The sequence below is a fragment of the Lithobates pipiens genome, unplaced genomic scaffold (genome assembly GCF_037356315.1).
Source record: "Lithobates pipiens isolate NorthernLeopardFrog02 unplaced genomic scaffold, aLitPip1_a1.2 Scaffold_18, whole genome shotgun sequence".
NCBI classification, from domain to species: Eukaryota; Metazoa; Chordata; class Amphibia; order Anura; family Ranidae; genus Lithobates; species Lithobates pipiens.
This window is the reverse complement of record NW_027507758.1, coordinates 141,120,293-141,139,892: the sequence shown is the minus strand read 5'-3', so window position 1 is coordinate 141,139,892 and position 19,600 is coordinate 141,120,293. Positions and strand designations below refer to the sequence as shown.

Genomic DNA, 19,600 nt, shown 5'->3' with positions numbered 1-19,600 from the left:
TTAAAACAAAAATTCAATGAAAAAAATATTTAGCCCAGTTATGCATTCATCAAAACATTTTTTTCAAACCGTATTTCAAAATATGTATACAATAACTGCCTGGATTCTATTTTTATATTATCTTGTTAAAATTGGCTGCACAGCCAAAATTGGGCTGCCACTGCTCTCCTCTCCCAATACAAGTCAATAGGAATGCAAAAACAATTTGAAACAGGTTCTACTTCCTAGAAGAAAGTCAGAAGGAAGGTAGTGAGAAAGAGGGTGAATATCCCTGTCAATGAACTATAAAGGATCAAAAGTGTCTAAACCTGATCTCAAATGTAAGTTTAATACATCTGAAAACAGGCTGTATTTGCCCATCAACACAAGCCCTATCTCATTTTCAGGCAGTGGAAGAAATTTAGGAAGCTAACATGCAAGGAGCAGAAGGATGAGCTGCTCTTTGTACAGACCAGGGGCGGACTAACCATTCAGGCTCTCAGGCACTGCCCGAGGGCCCCGAGCCACTAGGGGGCCCCATTAGGGTTGCCGGCCTCAGTAAAACCAGGGACAGTATGTAAAAATCTGTGTTTTTTTTTTACATCTGTCCCTGAAATGTCCCTTACTGACATCCTTTTGGTCTGATAAGGGTGGGACTTTAAAGGCATGGATTATCAGACATATGGTATAATAAAAATAAAATAATTTTATTTAGACAATATATCAAAAAATACTGTAAAACAAATCAAAAGTCATACATACATATATAGAAAGAATAAATATATCTTTGCAAAATAGCTTTTGGGTGTATAATGCCTCCGATATATCACCGAATAAATACACTCAGGATATGAACAAATAACAATTGGTCATATACATTCAATAAATCCTACACGTTACAGAATGTCCTCCACTCCTTCTTCAGGGTTGATCGAAAATGTATAATCAATTCTAAATCTAGAATGTAAAAACATATATGTTTTAAACAACATTGGATAGGTATTTACAGAGAGGAAAAGGCCTATTCGGCCTCTTGCTTTCTAGTCTGAACTTCTTCATTGGACATGTGAGTAGTGATGTGCATATATTATATATATATTTTTCCCTCTCTGTAAATACCTATCCAATACCTATCCGCGGCTTATTTGTCTGTAGCAGAGGAGATACAGACTGCTGGAGGAGAGGGAGTAGGGGCCACAGTCTGCAGTGTGGGTTCGGACGACTGCCTGATAGAAGATAAGCTAATTGGCCCAAGCTAAATGTATTCTTTCAGTGGCTTACCCTGGTGAGCAGGGAGGAGGATGTATATTCTCTAGCATGGCTCCTCCTGTCTCTGAGGCGATTTGATTGTGCAATGCTCCTGGAGGAAGGACTTTCTGAATGTCTCCCTCAAGCTCTGCTACATCTCCCTACTCATTACCTGCCCACCAGTACACAGGCACAGTTCCCTCCTCTCCTGCATTATCAACTAGGTGTATGTATGTATATACTATGTGTGTATACTGTGTGCACATGTATGTGTATACTGTGTGCATGTACTGTAGGTGTATACTGTGCGTGTGTCTGTGTGTGTATATGTATACTGTGTGTATATGTATGCGTATACTGTGTGTGTGTGTACTGTGTGTATATGTATGTGTATACTGTGTGTGCGTATTGTGTGTATATGTATGTGTATACTGTGTGTGTATGTGTATACTGTGTGTGTCTACTGTGATTGTATAATGTGTGTGTGTACAGTGGGTGTATATTGTGTGTCTGTATGTCTATGTATACAGTGTGTGTGTGTGTGTGTGTGTGTATTCTGTGTGTATGTATACTGTGATTGTATACTGTGTGTCTGTATGTGTATTCTGTGTGTATTGTGGCAGCACGCAGGTAAAATCACCTGGTTGTATTCAGGATGGGAAATATGTGTGTCCTAGATTCAGGCTGTATGCAGACTTTTACAATTAGAGGGGAAGAGTTAATGAGCCCAGCTGTAGTAAGTGGGCTCATTAAGACCTCTACAAAAAACCCCAGCATGCATAGGGAGATGCTCCATCCTGGAACCAGTTTTGTGTTGTATAGACTGGGGAGTGTGTCACCTGTACTGTGCGGTGAGTTAACGCCTGTGTGGCAAAACCTTTACAACAAAGGCAGGGACTGGTACAGCACAAGGCTGCACCCAGTTGTTAGACAGGGAGTCTACGTGTGTAGTTAGAGGTCAAGCTGACCAGGATTTATTTTCCTGTTTTATTTTGTTTGGCTGTTTATGTATCACTGCATGTAGCAGAAATAAACCGGATCTTTTGTTTTTTGAACCTACACCGCTGTCTGCTGTGCCTGACTTTGTGTTGTGAACCCATCCAGGGGGTCACACACACCCGCTACCGAGCTAACCCCTCACAGTATGTATACTGTATGTGTATATTGTGTGTGTATGTATGATGTGTATGTATACTGTGTGTGTATGTGTATACTGTGTGGCCCCATAATCTCCTATTGCCCGTGGGCTCCATGAGTTGTCAGTCCGCTCCTGGTACAAACACATTACACTTCCACAGCACAGTGTGTGTATCGTTAGATGTTGGCAGATCCAGAAGGGAGAAATATCAAGGGGGCTGTGATAATATGGAAGCATGAATGTCTGCCAGGCATTACATAAAATGACACAACCATTGCTATAGAAATAGTGTGAACACTATTAAGTGTTGGAAGATACTTCTACAGTGCCTTGAAAAAGTATTCAAATGGCTTGAAATTTTGTCATGTTACAACCAAAAACATAAATGTATTTTATTGGGATTTTATGTGATAGATCAACACAAAGTAGCACATAATTGTGAAGTGGAAGGAAAATGACAAATGGTTTTCCAACTTTGTTTACAAATAAATATGTGAAAAGTGTGGCATGCTTTTGTATTCAGCCCCTTTACTGATACCTCTAACTAAATCTAGTGGAACCAATTTCCTTCGTAAGTCACCTAATTAGTAAATAGAGTCCATCTGTGTGTAATTTAATCTCAGTATAAATACAGCTGTTCTGTGTAGCTCTCAGGAGTTTGTTAGAGAACCCTAGGGAACAAACAGCATCATGAAGGCCAAGAAACACACCAGACAGGTCAGGGACAAAGTTACAAAGAAGTTTAAAGCATGGTTAGGTTATAAAAAATTATCCCAAGCTTTGAACATCTCACGGAGCACTGTGCAATCCATCATTCAAAGATGAAAAGAGTATGACACAACTGCAAACCTACCAAGACACGAGTGTCCACCTAAACTGACAGGCAAGGAGAGCATTAATCAGAGAAGCAGCCAAGAGGCCCATGGTAACTCTGCAGAAGCTGCAGACACCCACAGCCCAGGTGGGAGAATCTGCCCACAGGACAACTATTAGTCATGGACAGCGATGTGCACTCTCCGGTCTCCACTACAGCAAGAGGAATCTATGCCCTGTACAGCCTGAGAAAATACAGCTCCTTCCCATTTTCCTAGCACTCTCTCTCTGGAAAATGCAGTTCAAAAGCTCTTGATTACAGTAGTCTCTCTCTCCTCTAGACTACAGTTCCCATAGTGCAGTGCTGCTTGACTCAGTCTGTTGAAGTCTTCCTGCTCATTAGCTCCATCCTCTTGCTCATAGAGCTGTTACCCATTTCAGCACCACAGGGCAGCAGCTACAGAGAGCAGCTTTAGCCAGTGTTTCTCTCAATTTCCATCCTTAGATGAGCACCTGGCTAGGCATATATATAAAACCTGGTTTAGTTCTAGAAATATCAATGAACTGCAGTGCTTTTCCCACATTCTCCACCCACTTGATCTAAATAGTGAAATATCTCCACCAGCCCTGTATATATTTTTAGCACTGGCCCTGGGGGCAAATGCCCTCCTGCCCCTGAGCCCTGAACTCTCCTGTACTTTAGCGATAAATAAAGTAAAGTGTATACCTACTAATAAAAAGGTATACATGTTAATACAGACTTAATATAGCTACATATTGTAATTCTGTTGCATCTACTAGCTAATGGAAGAAAATGTCATACATATTGTCAAACCACATAATGCAAATTCCCACAACAGTGTTTAAAGTGGTTGTAAACCCTCCTAAACATGTTTTGCTTTGTAGATAATACTTTTCTCAGGCAGCTGATCGCTGCCTGAGAAAGTGCACTTACTTGTGTCATTTTCGTATAAACCGCCGTTTTGATGTCCATGACATCAGCCGCGCTTGCGCAGTATTGACGTGCGAGCGCGGCATATATTGTATTGCCGCCTTTGATCTTCCTGCTTCTCTGCCTTTGTTAATACGAGCCATTCTCCTCAGAGCGGCAGAGGAGAAGTCTCGCGATGTACAGATATCCCTGCTCGAGGCTTGGTTAGGATTGTTATGACGCTACAGCGCATGCGTGAGATTTCTTGAGGGAAATCAAACTAAGGGCGGAAATGACGTCCGCAAAGGACATGAAAACCAGACGTTGCAATGGCGCGGGCGATACCCGGAAGGCAGAGATTTTTTAAAAGGAGAAAAAAGGTATTTATAATGCTCGTTTTGAGGAATTATATAGATCGTATGAATGCTGATGTTAAGTAGAATAGAAACAATAGAAAATTACGATTTTTTTGGTGGGGTTTACTTCCTCTTTAAATTATTACATAATTTAAAGGACATTTAGTTTATTTATATTAAAAAAATGGAAAGGAGCCCATACCTTTACATAATATCTGATGAGAATTTTTCGGAGGTCAAATACTTGAAACAGACTTGAGGCATTACTATAAATGACATTGTATCCTTCCAGTATGTATTGGCCCCTTACTACTTCCCATGTCAGCCATCTTAGGTTGAATGCTGAATTACATGAAAGTACATGTGGTAAATGTCCGGGCTGAAAGCAGCAACATCCTTGATTGACGTCATAACCTTCAGTTATTGCTTCCACTTCACGCTGATGGCAGTATGTTCCTTTATAAATTAAATGAAAATGATTTGTGTTTTTCATTAGTATTCAAAACAAAATCTTTTAAAGTAGAAGAAGCCTAACTATAGCTGCCTAGGTTGGGGGGGGGGGGGGCATTTTTTTACATTTTAATCTCCCTAGTACAAGCAAATTAATTTCAATATACAGAACAATTTTTATGAAAGTAATTCAAGTGTTAAAATGTATTTTCACCATACTACAGTTCATTTCATATCAGTTCATCCTGTAATGACATCACATGACTAGGGTAGTTCAGATATAACCTACTTAGCCATGTTACCTGACACTGCACCCAACACCACCCCCCTTATCTTCAATAACGACACCAAACTGTGTTGGGTTAAATGGCCGGTTCGGCCTTTTATTAAACCAAAAAAACATGAATCACATAAAGCATTCATAAACACTCCAGATCAAAGAATAGGAAATGGTTGCAGATCCTTAACGACCCCATCTCCAACAACTTTGGGGTCTGTGATACCATTAAGCTAAGTTCTGTGTATTAGACCCTAGTCAAGAACCCTAACTGCCAAAGTCTGCCCTCTTTAGCAACTACGACCAGACAACGTCACCAAGGGCGGGAGGGAGGGACATTATTCCTATGATTTTCAGACTGCAAGTGACGCCCCTTCACTCCCTCCGTAAACTACTATCTATCCTACTCCTCCCCATCACCCCCTCTGCTTGTCAAATCAGGTGAGAGTCTTGACCTTTTTGATATATAACCCCTAATTTAACCTACTACTGCCTGTTTTTCCTTCCACCCGGTCATGTACTGTATGTCCTTCGCTTATCACTTTATTCAAGCTCTGTGCATGTCTGCAACCTAACATCATTTTTTTTTAGAATGGAACTACACATTCTAAAATACTCCTACATAGGAAATAGATCATAGTACTACATACTATGTCATTAACAAATAAATGGAATATGCTCCTGACACTCATTTGAACTAAGGAAGCCACTTGAATAAGTGGCAAAACATTTTCAAAATGACTGGACAAGTACAATTGAGTGCGGCTTCAAAGTACATTTACCCACTACACCTAGCACTCCTGACCTAAACTTCCAGCCTTGCCACCTCACCTGCTTATCTTCCTACAGTATCTCACAAAAGTGAGCACAACCCTCACATTTTTAAAAATATTTTTTATATGTTTTCATGTGAGAACACTGAAGAAATTACACTTTGCTACAATGTAAAGTAGTGAGTGTACAGCTTGTATAACAGTGTAAATTTGCTGTCCCCTCAAAGTAACTCAACACACAGCCATTAATGTCTAAACTGCTGGCAACAAAAGTGAGTAAACCGCTAAGTGAAAATGTCCAAATTGGGCCCAACTAGCCATTTCCCTCCCCGATGTCATGTGATTCATTAGTGTTAAGAGGTCTCAGGTGTGAATGGTGAGCAAGTGTGTTAAATTTGGTGTTATCGCTCTCACTCTCTCATACTGGTCACTGGAAGTTTAACCACTTAAGGACCGCCGCATTGCAATGTACGTCGGCACAATGGCACCGACAGGCACAAGCACGTACATTTACGTGCTTGCCCTCCAGCGAGTGGGGGGTCCGATCGGACCCCCTCCCGCTGGCCGCGGCGGTCCGTTTCGCTTCAGGAGCGATCCGGGATGAGGGGATGGCCGTTGGTTTCTAGCCATCCCCTCTCGATCTCTCCTGGCGAATGAGAAGCTTCCCCCGCCTGTGTAGTGTAAACACAGGCAGGGAGGAAGTGATGTCATTCTCCTCGGGGCGGTCTTTTTGACCGGACTGCGAGGAGAACAGAGAAAGTAAGTGCACCAACACTACACTGACATGTAGGAACACATAGGCACACAAATCAGATCGCCCCCTGACCCCCCCTCCCAGTCACAGTGTCACTGATTGCAGTGATAATTTATTTACTGATCACTGCATTTAGTGTCAGGCCGCGTACACACGCGGGGACTGTTCGCCCAACTTTGTCCGCTGAACAGTGTTTCGGCGGACAGTCCGCTCGTGTGTGGGCTTTCAGCGGACAGTTTCAGCGAACAGTCCGCTGAACAAGGTTTTTCGGAATTTCCGAAAAACTGTCCGCTGAAACTTTGTTTCAGCGAACAGTCCCCTCGTGTGTAGGCTTGTTCGTCAAACTCGTCAGGATTTACACGCCGAAAGTTATAATGCAGTGTATAGGACGTCGTATTTTTCGTCCCGTCGTACGTGCCGTTCACGTCATCACGCACGGTTTCAGCAAACTGTTCGTTCGTCGTGCGTGGCCATGTCCGTCCATGCTAATTTTGAGCGGACTGTTTGCTGAAACTGTTTGACGGACAAAGTTGGGCGAACAGTCCCCGCGTGTGTACGCGGCCTCAGTTGTGACAGTAAAAACTGTCAGGGCAGTTAGTGTTAGGTTCAGGGTAGCCCCCTACCCCCCCAATAAAGGTTTAACCCCCTGATTGCCCCTAGAGTTAACCCTTTCACTCCCTTTTGCCAGTGTCACTAAGCGATCGTTTTTCTGATCGCTGCATTAGTGTCACTGGTGCCGCTAGGTAGCTAGTTATTTTTTTAGGTTCACCGCCAGGTTTTTATAGCATTAGGTACCCCCATATACTACCTAATAAAGGTTTTAACCCAATGATTGCCCCTAGTTAACCCTTTCACCCCCTTTTGTCAGTGTCACTAAGCAATAGTTTTTCTGATCGCTGCATTAGTGTCACTGGTGCCGCTAGGTAGCTAGTTATTTTTTATGTTCACCGCCAGGTTTTTATAGCGTACCCCCATATACTACCTAATAAAGATTTTAACCCCCTGATTGCCCCTAGAGTTAACCCTTTCACCAGTGATCACTGTTGTGTAAGTGTTACGGGTGACTCTGGTTAGTTAGTTTGCTTTTTATAGCATCAGGGCACCCACCATTTATTACCCAATAAAGGTTTAACCCCCTGATCACCCGGCGGGTAAAATCAATTCGGTTTTTAGGGTCAGGGTCTGCGTCGCCCCAGGCAGTGCTAGGTTAGTGCCAGTACCGCTAACACCCACGCGCAAAGCATACACCTCCCGTAGTGGTATAATATCTGAACAGATCAGCTCTATACTAGCGTCCCCAGCAGTTTAGGGTTCCAAAAAAACGCATTGTTAGCGGGATCAGCCCAGATACCTGCTAGCACCTGCGTTTTGCCCCTCCGCCCAGCCCACCCAAGTGCAGTATCGATCGATCACTGTCACTTACAAAACACTAAACACATAACTGCAGCGTTCGCAGAGTCAGGCCTGATCCCTGCGAACGCTAACAGTTTTTTTTGGTAGCGTTTTATATTTAAATCCTGAAGGCAGTGCTTGGTTTTCAGGGTCCCGTATGCGGCTAGGCTCCCAAAAAGTCCCCCACATGTGGTATCCCCGTACTCGGGAGAAGCAGCAGAATTTATTTTGGGGTGTAATTTCACTTATGCCCATAGCATGTGTGAGCAATATATCATTTAGTGACAACTTTGTGCAAAAAAAAAAAATTGTAATATTCCTGCAACTTGTGGCAAAATATAAAATATTTCATGGACTCAACATGCCTCTCAGTAAATAGCTTGGGGTGTTTACTTTCCGAAATGGGGTCATTTGGGGGGGGGGTTTGTGTTATTTTGGCATTTTATGGCCTTCGAAACTGTGATAAGTAGTGAGGAGTGAAATCAAAAATTTGCACCCTTAGAAATCCTGAAGGCAGTGATTGGTTTTCGGGGTACCGTACCCGGCTAGACTCCCAAAAAGTCCCACATATGTGGTATCCCCGTACTCAGGAGAAGCAGCAGAATATATTTTGGGGTGCAATTCCACATATGACTATGGCATGTGTGAGCAATATATCATTTAGTGACAACTTTTTGTAAACTTCTTGTTTTTTTGTGTCATTATTCAATCACTTGGGACAAAAAAAAAATATTCAATGGGCTCAACATGCCTCTCCGCAATTTCCTTGGGGTTTCTACTTTCCAAAATGGGGTAATTTGGGGGGGGGGGGAGTTTGTACTGCCCTGCCATTTTAGCACCTCAAGAAATGAGATAGGCAGTCATAAATTAAAAGCTGTGTAAATTCCAGAAAATGTACTCTAGTTTGTAGACGCTATAACTTTTGCGCAAACCAATAAATATACGCTTATTGACATTTTTTTTACTAAAGACATGTGGCTGAATATATTTTGGCCTAAATGTATGACTAAAATTATAACAAAAATAGAAAATATCATTTTTTTTTAAATTTTCAGTCTTTTTCCTTTTATATCGTAAAAAATAAATATCGCAGAGGCAATCAAATACCATCAAAAGAAATCTCTATTTGTGGGAAGAAAAGGACGCAAATTTCGTTTGGGTACAACATTGCATGACCGTGCAATTACCAGTTAAAGCAGTGCAGTGCGAAATTGTAAAAAGACCTCTGGTCCTTAGGCTGACAATTGGTCCGGGGCTGAAGTGGTTAACATGGCGCCTTATGGCAAAGAACTCTCTGAGGATCTGAAAAAAAAAAGAATTGTTGCTCTACATAAAGATGATCTAGGCTGTAAAAAGATTGCTAAGACCCTGAAACTGAGCTGCAGCACAGTGGCCAAGACCATACATCAGTTTAACCACTTTCAGACCGGACCATTTTGCTGGTCAAAGACCAGACCACTTTTTGCAATTTGGCACTGCGTCGCTTTAACTGACAATTGCGCGGTCGTGCGATGTGGCTCCCAAACAAAATTGACGTCCTTTTTTTCCCACAAATAGAGCTTTCTTTTGGTGGTATTTGATCACCGCTGCGGTTTTTATTTTTTGCGCTATAAACAAAAATAGAGCGACAATTTTGAAAAAAACTCATTATTTTTTACTTTTTGTTATAATAAATATCCCCCAAAAATATATAAAAAAACATTTTTTTCCCTCAGTTTAGGCCGAAACGTATTCTTCTACATATTTTTGGTAAAAAAAATCGCAATAAGCGATTATTGATTGGTTTGCGCAAAAGTTATAGCGTTTACAAAATAGGGATAGTTTTATAGCATTTTTATTAATAATTTTTTATTATTATTTTTTTTACTAGTAATGGCGGCGATCAGCGATTTTTATTGTGACTGCGACATTGTGGGGGACCCATCGGACATTTTTGGGACCATTGTCATTTATACAGTAATCACTGCTATATAAATGCAGTGATTCCTGTGTAAATGACACTGGCAGTGAAGGGGTTAACCAGTGGGTGGCAGTGTAGGGGTTAAGTGTTCCTAGGGGTGTGTTACTAACTGTGGGGGGGTTGGGCTTTCATTTCATGGAGCAGAGATCAGCGTCACTAGTTGCTAGGCAGAATGGAGAAATGCTATTTACACGGCATTTCCTCCATTCAGCCGCCCCGTGAGACGATCGCGGGGATGCCCGCGGCGATCGAGTCCGCGGGTCCCGCGACCGGACTCACGGGGGTCCCGACCAGCGCGGGAGCGCGCCGGCGGCAGCACGCTCCCGATGGCAGGACGGCATTGAATATTGGACGTACCTGTACGCCAATATGCCTGCCCGTGCCATTCTGTCGACGTACATCGTTGTGCGCTGGTTGGGAACCGGTTAAAAGACAGATTCCACTCAGAACAGGCCTCGCCATAGTTGACCAAAAAATTTTGATTGCACGTGCTCAGCAATGTCCAGAGATTGTCTTTGGGAAATAGACGTATGAGTGCTGCCAGCATTGCTGCAGAGGTTGAAGGGGTGGGGGGTCAGCCTGTCAGTGCTAAGACCATACGCCTTAAAATTACTTTAAAAGTTTTATATATATTGCTATTCACCATTTTTTAGCGCTACACTTTATTTTTGAATTTGTATTTGGACTTTGTTTGTTTGTGTGTTAGCAGCATTATTGTGTGTATTGACACTTTGGGTGCACATATTTCACATATGTTTGGTACCATATGTTTATGGTTTAGCGCAGTGTTTCCCCCTTATTTACACTTTTATCATATGGACTTGTTTTATGACTGTTTGCCCATATCTTTATTAATTAGCTTTATGGGTTTAAAAATGCTGTGGCATAGTGGTGTACAATTGGAACCCATAAATTAAAGCGGTAGTAAACTTCAGCACACAAATCATCTACAACTATAAGGTCACTAATTTATAATTTTTCAAACACACTACAATCCAAATGATCCACCTAGTGTGTTTCTTAGGCCCCATACACACTATCAGATTTTCTGTTGATTTTTGTCTTCAGATTTACCAAAACCATGTAGTATAAGAGCCTGCCTAATTACATACAAATTGAAACTCCTAAGGTTTGACCTTATATTATATGGTTTTGGTAAATCTGAAGGAAAAAATCTGCAGAAAATGGGGCTTAACTCTTTTTCCAAAGTTTTTTTTCTTTTCTATGTATTCCGGCAAAGCTTGCACCATCTTAGCTTATGCCTGCTGTTGCCTCCCTGCAGAATATTCCATCCTTTCTCCTGTGTCTGCAACTCCTGCATGTCTGCTAAAGAGCAGATTTTCTGCATGTTCCCGACATGCAGTAATGTAAACCAAGCTTTAGACTGTGGTGTCCCAAGACCAACAAATACTTTTCAAGGGCGCCCTGACTGGAAACACTGATTTAGACAAACACATGTGATATCTCGGATACCTATGCTTTCTCCAGATGTCAGCAAGTCAAGCAACTCAGTGGCATAGCTGCTATGATGATGAGGATGGTACAGGCTCCCCCCCATCCATTTCTGATTCCACACAACACCCTCTCTCTTTTTCTTCAAGCATCCAGTGAGTGCAGAGCACAGTGTGCATTACTTGCGAAATACCACTGATTCTAGCAATGACCTGGCAACCAAATCAAAATACAGACATTGCCGGTTCTATTCCAGCAAGTTCCTCCTAGGTCAGTGATGGCGAACCTTGGCACCCCAGATGTTTTGGAACTACATTTCCCATGATGCTCCACTACACTGCAGAATGCATGAGGATCATGGGAAATGTAGTTCCAAAACACCTGGGGTGCCAAGGTTCGCCATCACTGTCCTAGGTGTTCATCTCTGGTGCCCATTGGACAGCACACTTATATTTAGACACCTAGTACAACTGCTGTAACATAAAACATGGAAACGTGTCTATAAAATAAGGGTTGCTAGTATTATATCTATCTGTTTGCTTATCTATTTCTGTGACTTTAGTTTTGCTTTACATTTTTATATTTGTGTATGCATTAAAATACTGTCCACAAAATAAATAGAAGTTTGATGAGTCTTTTTTATCACCTTACCTTTAAACTCAAGCCCACGAAGCTGGAAAGTAATGAAACCATTTCCAATTTCAACCAAGTGTACTAGAGCATTTAAATAATCAGACACTAAAATAAAGCAGTCACCCGCGGAATAATTCCCCCATCGCCCCAACATCAAGTCTCCGCACAAAGAATGTTGAAGGGACCTTGAAAGGTGCTCATAAAAAATGGAATTTAAATTGTTGTCATCATTTCCTGAAATTAAATAGCATAAACAAAAATAGGGAAATAGATATATTTAGTTTGTCCTTATCAATCATATTATTGAACTTTGCAAATGAAAAAGATCTTTTATAATAATAGAAAAACCATGTACACAGAAACACAACAGCACAATCATTTAAAGAGTTATAAGGATATGGATAATTAAAGTTTATTTTAAGATATGGTTGGCTGTAGTAAGTAGCCAGTATGTTGACAAATAACTATTATGCCACGTACACATGATCGGATTTTCTGACAACAAATGTTCGATGGGAGTTGGAAATTCCGACCGTGTGTAGGCTCCATCGGACATTTTTTGTCGGAATTTCTGACAACAAAAATTTTAGAGTTGGATCTCAAATTTTCCAACAACAAAATTCATTGCTGGAAATTCCGAGCGTGTGTACACAATTCCGACGCACAAAATTCCACGCATGCTCGGAATCAAGCTGAAGAGCCGCACAGGCTATTGAACTTTATTTTCTCGGCTCGTCGTACGTGTTGTACGTCACAATGTTCTTGACATTCTGAGTTTCCAACAACATTTGTGTGACCGTGTGTATGCAAGACAAGTTTGAGCCAACATCCGTCGGAAAAAAATCCCAGGATTTCGTGGTCGGAATGTCCGATAGTGTGTACGTGACATTAATATGTACCTAGTATGTAAAAAATGGATAAGTAACATGCCTCTCACAGGATTGCTTTCCTTTAACATTGCCAACATAAATTTATTATTACAGCATACAGTACATGAACTTTATTTTCTCGGCTTGTCGTACGTGTTGTACGTCACAGTGTTCTTGACATTCTGAGTTTCCAACAACATTTGTGTGACCGTGTGTATGCAAGACAAGTTTGAGCCAACATCCGTCGGAAAAAAATCCCAGGATTTCGTGGTCGGAATGTCCGATAGTGTGTACGTGACATTAATATGTACCTAGTATGAAAAAAATGGATAAGTAACATGCCTCTCACAGGATTGCTTTCCTTTAACATTGCCAAAATAAATTTATTATTACAGCATACAGTACATGACTGTATACCTTCAGCACGCTGGGTAAGTGATTAGCACCTACACCTGGCAGCACTAGGTTGTCAGTTCAAATCCCAACCGTGGCACTGCCTGTCTGTTTGCATGTTCTCCCTGTGGCTACGTAGGTTTTCTCCCACACTCGAAAGACACACTGGTAAGTTAAAGTCTAAATTGGCCCTGGTATATGAATGTGAGTTAGGGACTGTGAGAAGTTCCTTGAGGGCAGGGACTGATGTGAATGTACAGTGTATGTAAATTTGTCAGCGCTTAATACATACCTGTAATAATAAATAAATTCAACTTGCAGATCATTTATTTGATTGCTGAGCATCTTTAATCCTGATCCAGTAGCTTGTTTTATTGAGCATTATTATTATTTTAATGATTTATATTATACCAACATGCTACTGTATGGCATGTTACAAAGAAAGGTATTACAGGTAAAAATGAGGGCATGAAAAAAACCTATCATATGACAAGCAAAATCAGCTGAAACAGCAAACTAGATACCATGCATAGAAGCAAAATACAAAAGATACAAAAGGCCTGCTATCATTTCACACAATCAATTATTGATACATTATTAAATTAGACATTTACCTGGATCTTTTTCAATTTGCTGTTGTAGTCTTGTATTCATATTGTCAAGTCGCACAGTGCTGAGAACATAAACAAAGCAATAATAAAAAAAAATACTGTGTTTTCTAGAGCATTAAGCCATTTTTGACATGTATTCTTAAACATTTAAAAGTCATAGCACCTATTTGTTCTTGATTTGGGGGATCTGATCTGAAGCTGATTCTGCATTAGAAGTGATTTCTATGTTTTCAGTAGCTTGCTGAATAGAATAGATGAAGGCAAGCATAGAAATACAAAGATCTTGCATTGTTTTTCTACAAAATACCACGACCTTACAACACAGTAGGTTTAGCAGAACACTTTGCCCAAGATTATTGTTTAGATGGAAACTATAATAGTTTATACAGCCCCCTTTTTTTTTACAAAGTTTAGTACACAATGCAGTGATGATGCTTAAGCAGAAACTGTATCTTCTTACTCTCTCTAATGCCGCGTACACACGATCAAACAATCGGGTGGAAAAGTCCGGCAAACTCAAGTCCGCCGGACAATCCCCCCGTGTGTAGCCTCTGGCGTACTTTTTTTACCCAAAAGTACGGCGGACTTAGAAAGTAGTTTTACACTCCAATCTTCCCGCCGGACTTGCATTTCGGCAGACAATCCGGCCGTGCGTATGCCAGTCCGCCGTACTTTCGAAATGAACAGACTTTTCCCGCCCGGAGAAATATCCGCTCATTTTGAGCACGTCTCCAGGTAGGCGGGGCCCACGAAGGATGCGTCTCTAGCCCCGCCACCTGGTATGGACTTAAAGGGGAACCCCAACGCCGAAAAAATCGGCGTGGGCCCCCCCCCCCCCCCCAGGTCCACATCAGACCCTTGTCTGAGCACGCTACTCGGCCGGCCAGGAAAGGAGGGGATGAGCGAACCCTGGCCGTTGGTTGTCGGGGTCTGCGGGCGGGGGGCTTATAGGAATCCGGGAGCCCCCTTTAATAAGGGGGCCCCCGGATACCGGCCCCCCACCCTATGTGAATGAGTATGAAGTACAATGTACCCCTACCCATTCACCTGTAAAATAAAGTAAAAAAAAACACAACACACAAGATAAAATAGTTTATTGCACAGCTCCGGGGGTCTTCCGTCTTCGGGGGTCTTCTCGCCGGACTCCTCCGCTACCTTCTTCTAGCTCTTTTACTAGCGGAGGAGCCCTGGCTTTCTTCCTCACCACCGCCCTCTTCTTCCGACTTCGGGGGTCTTGTCCCCCTCTTCGGTTCTTCTGCCGGGCCACCGCGCCTTCTTATAGCTCTTTTACAGGCGGTGGCCCGATCTTCTGTCGCCGCCGCCTTCTGTTCTTCTTCTTTTTCTCCTGGAGATGTTGACTCGACGTTCTTCTGTCGCCGCTGTCGTCGCCGCCTTCTGTTCTTCTCTGATGTTGCCTTGTCTGCCGGATAGTCGGCTACATGTGTACGCGGCATAAGAGTCCATTCACACAGGGGCAACATGACTTCCAGCACGACTTTTGGAGGCAACTTGGACACGACTTGAGTATGAATAACAGCGCGACTTGGAGCGACTTAAACACGACTTGGGGCGACTTACAACACGACTTTAAGTCGCCCCAGGCCAGGCGACTTTGGCCGTGGCCAATTAGAGAATAATCAGCTCTCGAGGAGGAACTCCACGCCAAATTTTAAAAAAACAGGCATAGGTTCCCCCTCCAGGAGCATACCAGGCCCTGAGGTTTGGTATGGATTTTAAAGGGAACCCCCCTACGCTGGAAAAACAGCATGTGGTCCCCCCAAAATCCATACCAGACCCTTATCCAAGCACGCAGTCCGGCCGGTCAGGAAAGAGGGTGGGGAGGAGCGAGCGTCCCCACCCCTCCTGAACTGTACCAGGCAGCATGCCCTCAACATGTGGGGGTGGGTGCTTTGGGGAAGGGGGTGCCCTGCGGCCCCCCCACCCCAAAGCACCTTGTCCCCATGTTGATGAGGACAAGGTCCTCTTCCCGACAACCCTGGCCGTTGGTTGTTGGGGTCTGCGGGTGGGGGGGGTTTATCGGAATCCAGGAGCCCCCTTTAATAAGGGGACCCCCAGATCCCGGCCCGCCGCCCTATGTGAATGAGTAAGGGGTACATCATACCCCTACCCATTCACCTGGGGAAAAAAGTGTCATTAAAAAAAAAAACACAACACAGGTTTTTAAAGTAATTTATTAATCAGCTCCAGGGTCTTCTTCCGACTTCGGGGGTCTTCTTCCGACTTCTATGCTCTGTTCTCTTCTCCCGGTGTCCAGCCTCTTCTCCCGCTCTTCTGCCGGCTCCTCCGCTATCTTTTTCCAGCTCTTTTACTAGCGGAAGAGCCTGGTCTCCTCCATCCTTCTTCTCTCTTCTTTCTTCATCCGATGTTGACACAACACTCTCTTCCACTGTAATGGCTTGTGTGACGTGCGCGGCGACGTATATAGGCATGAGGCGTGGTCACCGAGTGATGTCACACGGTGACCCCGCCCCTTATGACGTCAAGTCGCGGGGCATGCTGGGAATGAGACGTCATAAGGGGCGGGGTCACCTGGGGACATCACCTGGTGACCAAGCCCCATACCTATACAAGTCGCCGCGCACGTTGCACAAGCCATTACAGTGGAAGAGAGTGTCGTGTCAACATCGGAAGAAGAAAGAAGTGAGAAGAGAGAAGAGGGAAGAAGGACGGAGGAGACCAGGCTCCTCCGCTAGTAAAAGAGCTGGAAGAAGATAGCAGAGGAGCCGGCAGAAGAGCGGCAGATGACACCGGAGAGCGGGAGAAAAGGCCAGACACTGGGAGAAGAGGCCGAACAGAGCGGAGAAGTCAGAAGAAGACTGCCGAAGTCGGAAGAAGACCACCGGAGCTGATTAATAAATTACTTTAAAAACCTGTTTTGTGTTTTTTTATTGACACTTTTTTCCCCAGGTGAATGGGTAGGGTTATGATGTACCCCTTACTCATTCACATAGGGTGGGGGGCAGGGATCTGGGGGCCCCCTTATTAAAGGGGGCCTTCGCATTCCAATAAGCCCCTGCCCGCAGACCCTGACAACCAAAGGCCAGGGTTTTTGGGAAGAGGCCCTTGTCCTCATCAACGTGGGGACAAGGTGCTTTGGGGTGGGGGGCCGCAGGGCCCTTCTTCCCCAAAGCACCCATCCCCCATGTTGAGGGCATGCAGCCTGCTGCGGTTCAGGGGGGCACTCGCTCGTCCCCACCCCCTTTCCTGCGTGCTCGGATAAGGATCTGGTATGGATCTTGGGGGGACCCCCACACCATTTTTTTCAGCGTAGGGGGGGTTCCCCTTAACCACTTTCAGACAGGACCATTTTGCTGGCTTAAGACCAGACCAATTTTTGCGATTCGGCACTGCGTCGCTTTGACAATTGCGCGGTCCTGCGACGTGGCTCCCAAACAAAATGTTGAAAAAAACGCATTATTTTTACTTTTTGCTATAATAAATATCCCCCAAAAATATATAAAAAATTATTTTTTCCTCAGTTTAGGCCGATACGTATTCTTCTACATATTTTTGGTAAAAAAAAATCGCAATAAGCATTTATTGATTGGTTTGCACAAAATTTATAGCGTTTACAAAATAGTTTTGTGACTGCGACATTATAGCAGACACATCGGACATTTTTGACACATTTTTGGGACCATTGTCATTTATACAGCAATCAGTGCTATACAAATGCACTGATTCCAGTGTAAATGACACTGGCAAGGAATGGGGTTAACCAGGGGGTGGCAGTGTAAGGGTTAAGTATGTCCTAGGGGCGTTTTACTAACTGAAGGGGGCGTAGCTGTGTGTTAGTGAACACTGATCTCTGCTTCAATCACAGGGAGCAGAGATCAGTGTCACTTGTTGCTAGGCAGAACGAGAAGATGCTGTTTACTTCCGCATCTCCCCGTTCAGCTTCCCCGTGAGATGATCGGGGGTATCCCCGCAGCGATCAAGTCCACGGGACCCGCGACCGGACTCACGGGGGTCCCAACCGGCATGCGTGCGCGCCGCCACACACATGATGGCAGGGTGCCAATTACTAATGGACGTACCTGTACGCCAGTTTGCCTGCCCGTGCCATTCTGCCAACGTACATTTTCGTGCACCGGCCGGGAAGTGGTTAAAATCCATACCAGACCTAGGGCCTGGTATGCTCCTGGGGGGGGGGGGGGGGACCCATTCCGGTTTTTTATTTAAAAATTGTTGTGGAGTTCCCCCTCGAGAGCTGATTATTCTGTGAGAGAAGCCACATTGTGGCTTCAATAAAGATGGAGATCCGACTTGGAGGCGACTTCCATTGAAATCAATGGGTACAAGTCGCCTAGAAGTTGGATTGAAGTAGTACAGGAACCTTTTTGAAGTCGGAGCGACTGCTGTAGTGTACATTAAGACAGCTCCATTAAATAACATTGATTTTCTCAACAGCGCAACTTGGGGCGACTTGAAGTTGGATCCCGAGTTGCCCCTGTGTGAACGGGCTCTAACTGAAACGTGAAGCCTTTTGTATACAATAGAACATGAGGGGATGGGGATAGGACTGTTACTTTTTCAATACATGTTACCAAATAGCTTTTACCTGTTTTTTTTCTCCCAGAATTTGATTGGTCTTGCATATGATGCCACAAAAATGACACTGCCAAGAAAAGGACTAAGTGGCATTGACAAGACTGAAGTAGCAACTGTTTGGATGAAAAGCATAGCAGAATCTGAATCAACATGTCAAGGTATACTGAGAATACTTTATATTTTGTAAATATATTGTAAATATAATAAAATTTGCAATGTTCAAGTTACTAAGTGTTGAGGTGTCTAAAAACATTTGGGAATTCATTTGTTTGATTGGGTAGTTTAACAGCCAAATCGGGGAGCATTCATATGTACTGTATTGACGCGTACACACGATCGGATTTTCCAACAGCAAATGTAAGCTTGTTGGCGGTAAGTCCGACCGTGTGTATGCTCCAACAGACATTTGTTGTCAGACTTTCCACCAACAAATTTTGGCTAGCAGGTTCTCAAATTTTCCGCCAACAAATATTTGTTGTCAGACTTTCCGATCGCGTGTACACAAGTCCGTCGGATAAAAGTCCACGCATGCTCGGAATCAAGTACTAGCCTAAAGCACTCAGTCTTGTGAAACTAGTGTTCATAATGGAGATATCACGTATGTCTTGTACGTGACTACGGTCGTAATTGTTAGCCAACATTTGTGTGACCGTGTGTATGCAAGACAAGTTGGTGCCAACACCCTTTGAACAAAAAAACACGGTTTTGTTGTCGGAAAGCCCTATCGGTGTACTTGGCATATATGTCTCTTTATGTCCCTGGCCAAAACTCCCACCTGCCTTGGCACAAGGTTTTTGGTTATTGTCTGAAGACAGCATTTTTAATATTTAGAACTATGGACAATATTTATATTAGGAATTCAATTTTAACTGAAAGTTAATTTAAAACTTTTGCACACTTAGCACCAGTAAAGAAGGTTTTACACATTTAAAAAAATTAATAAAACACGCCATAAATTTTGTTAGGCAATCTGAATAATATGACCTGAGATGATTTTCC

General features: G+C 43.2%; 1 protein-coding gene across 2 annotated transcripts in view; it reads right to left on the bottom strand.

Moving 5' to 3' along the window:
* Positions 1-19,600, bottom strand: part of PCNX2 (pecanex 2) — a 272,275-nt gene that overhangs the window by 53,268 nt on the left and 199,407 nt on the right. For both annotated transcript variants that reach the window (XM_077486198.1, XM_077486199.1), the window contains exons 22-25: positions 18,612-18,741; positions 14,033-14,091; positions 12,175-12,390; positions 4,668-4,921 (exon numbers count right to left, since the gene is read on the bottom strand). In XM_077486198.1, coding sequence (XP_077342324.1) covers positions 4,668-4,921; positions 12,175-12,390; positions 14,033-14,091; positions 18,612-18,741 — 659 coding nt within the window. The remainder of the gene's footprint in view (positions 1-4,667; positions 4,922-12,174; positions 12,391-14,032; positions 14,092-18,611; positions 18,742-19,600) is intronic.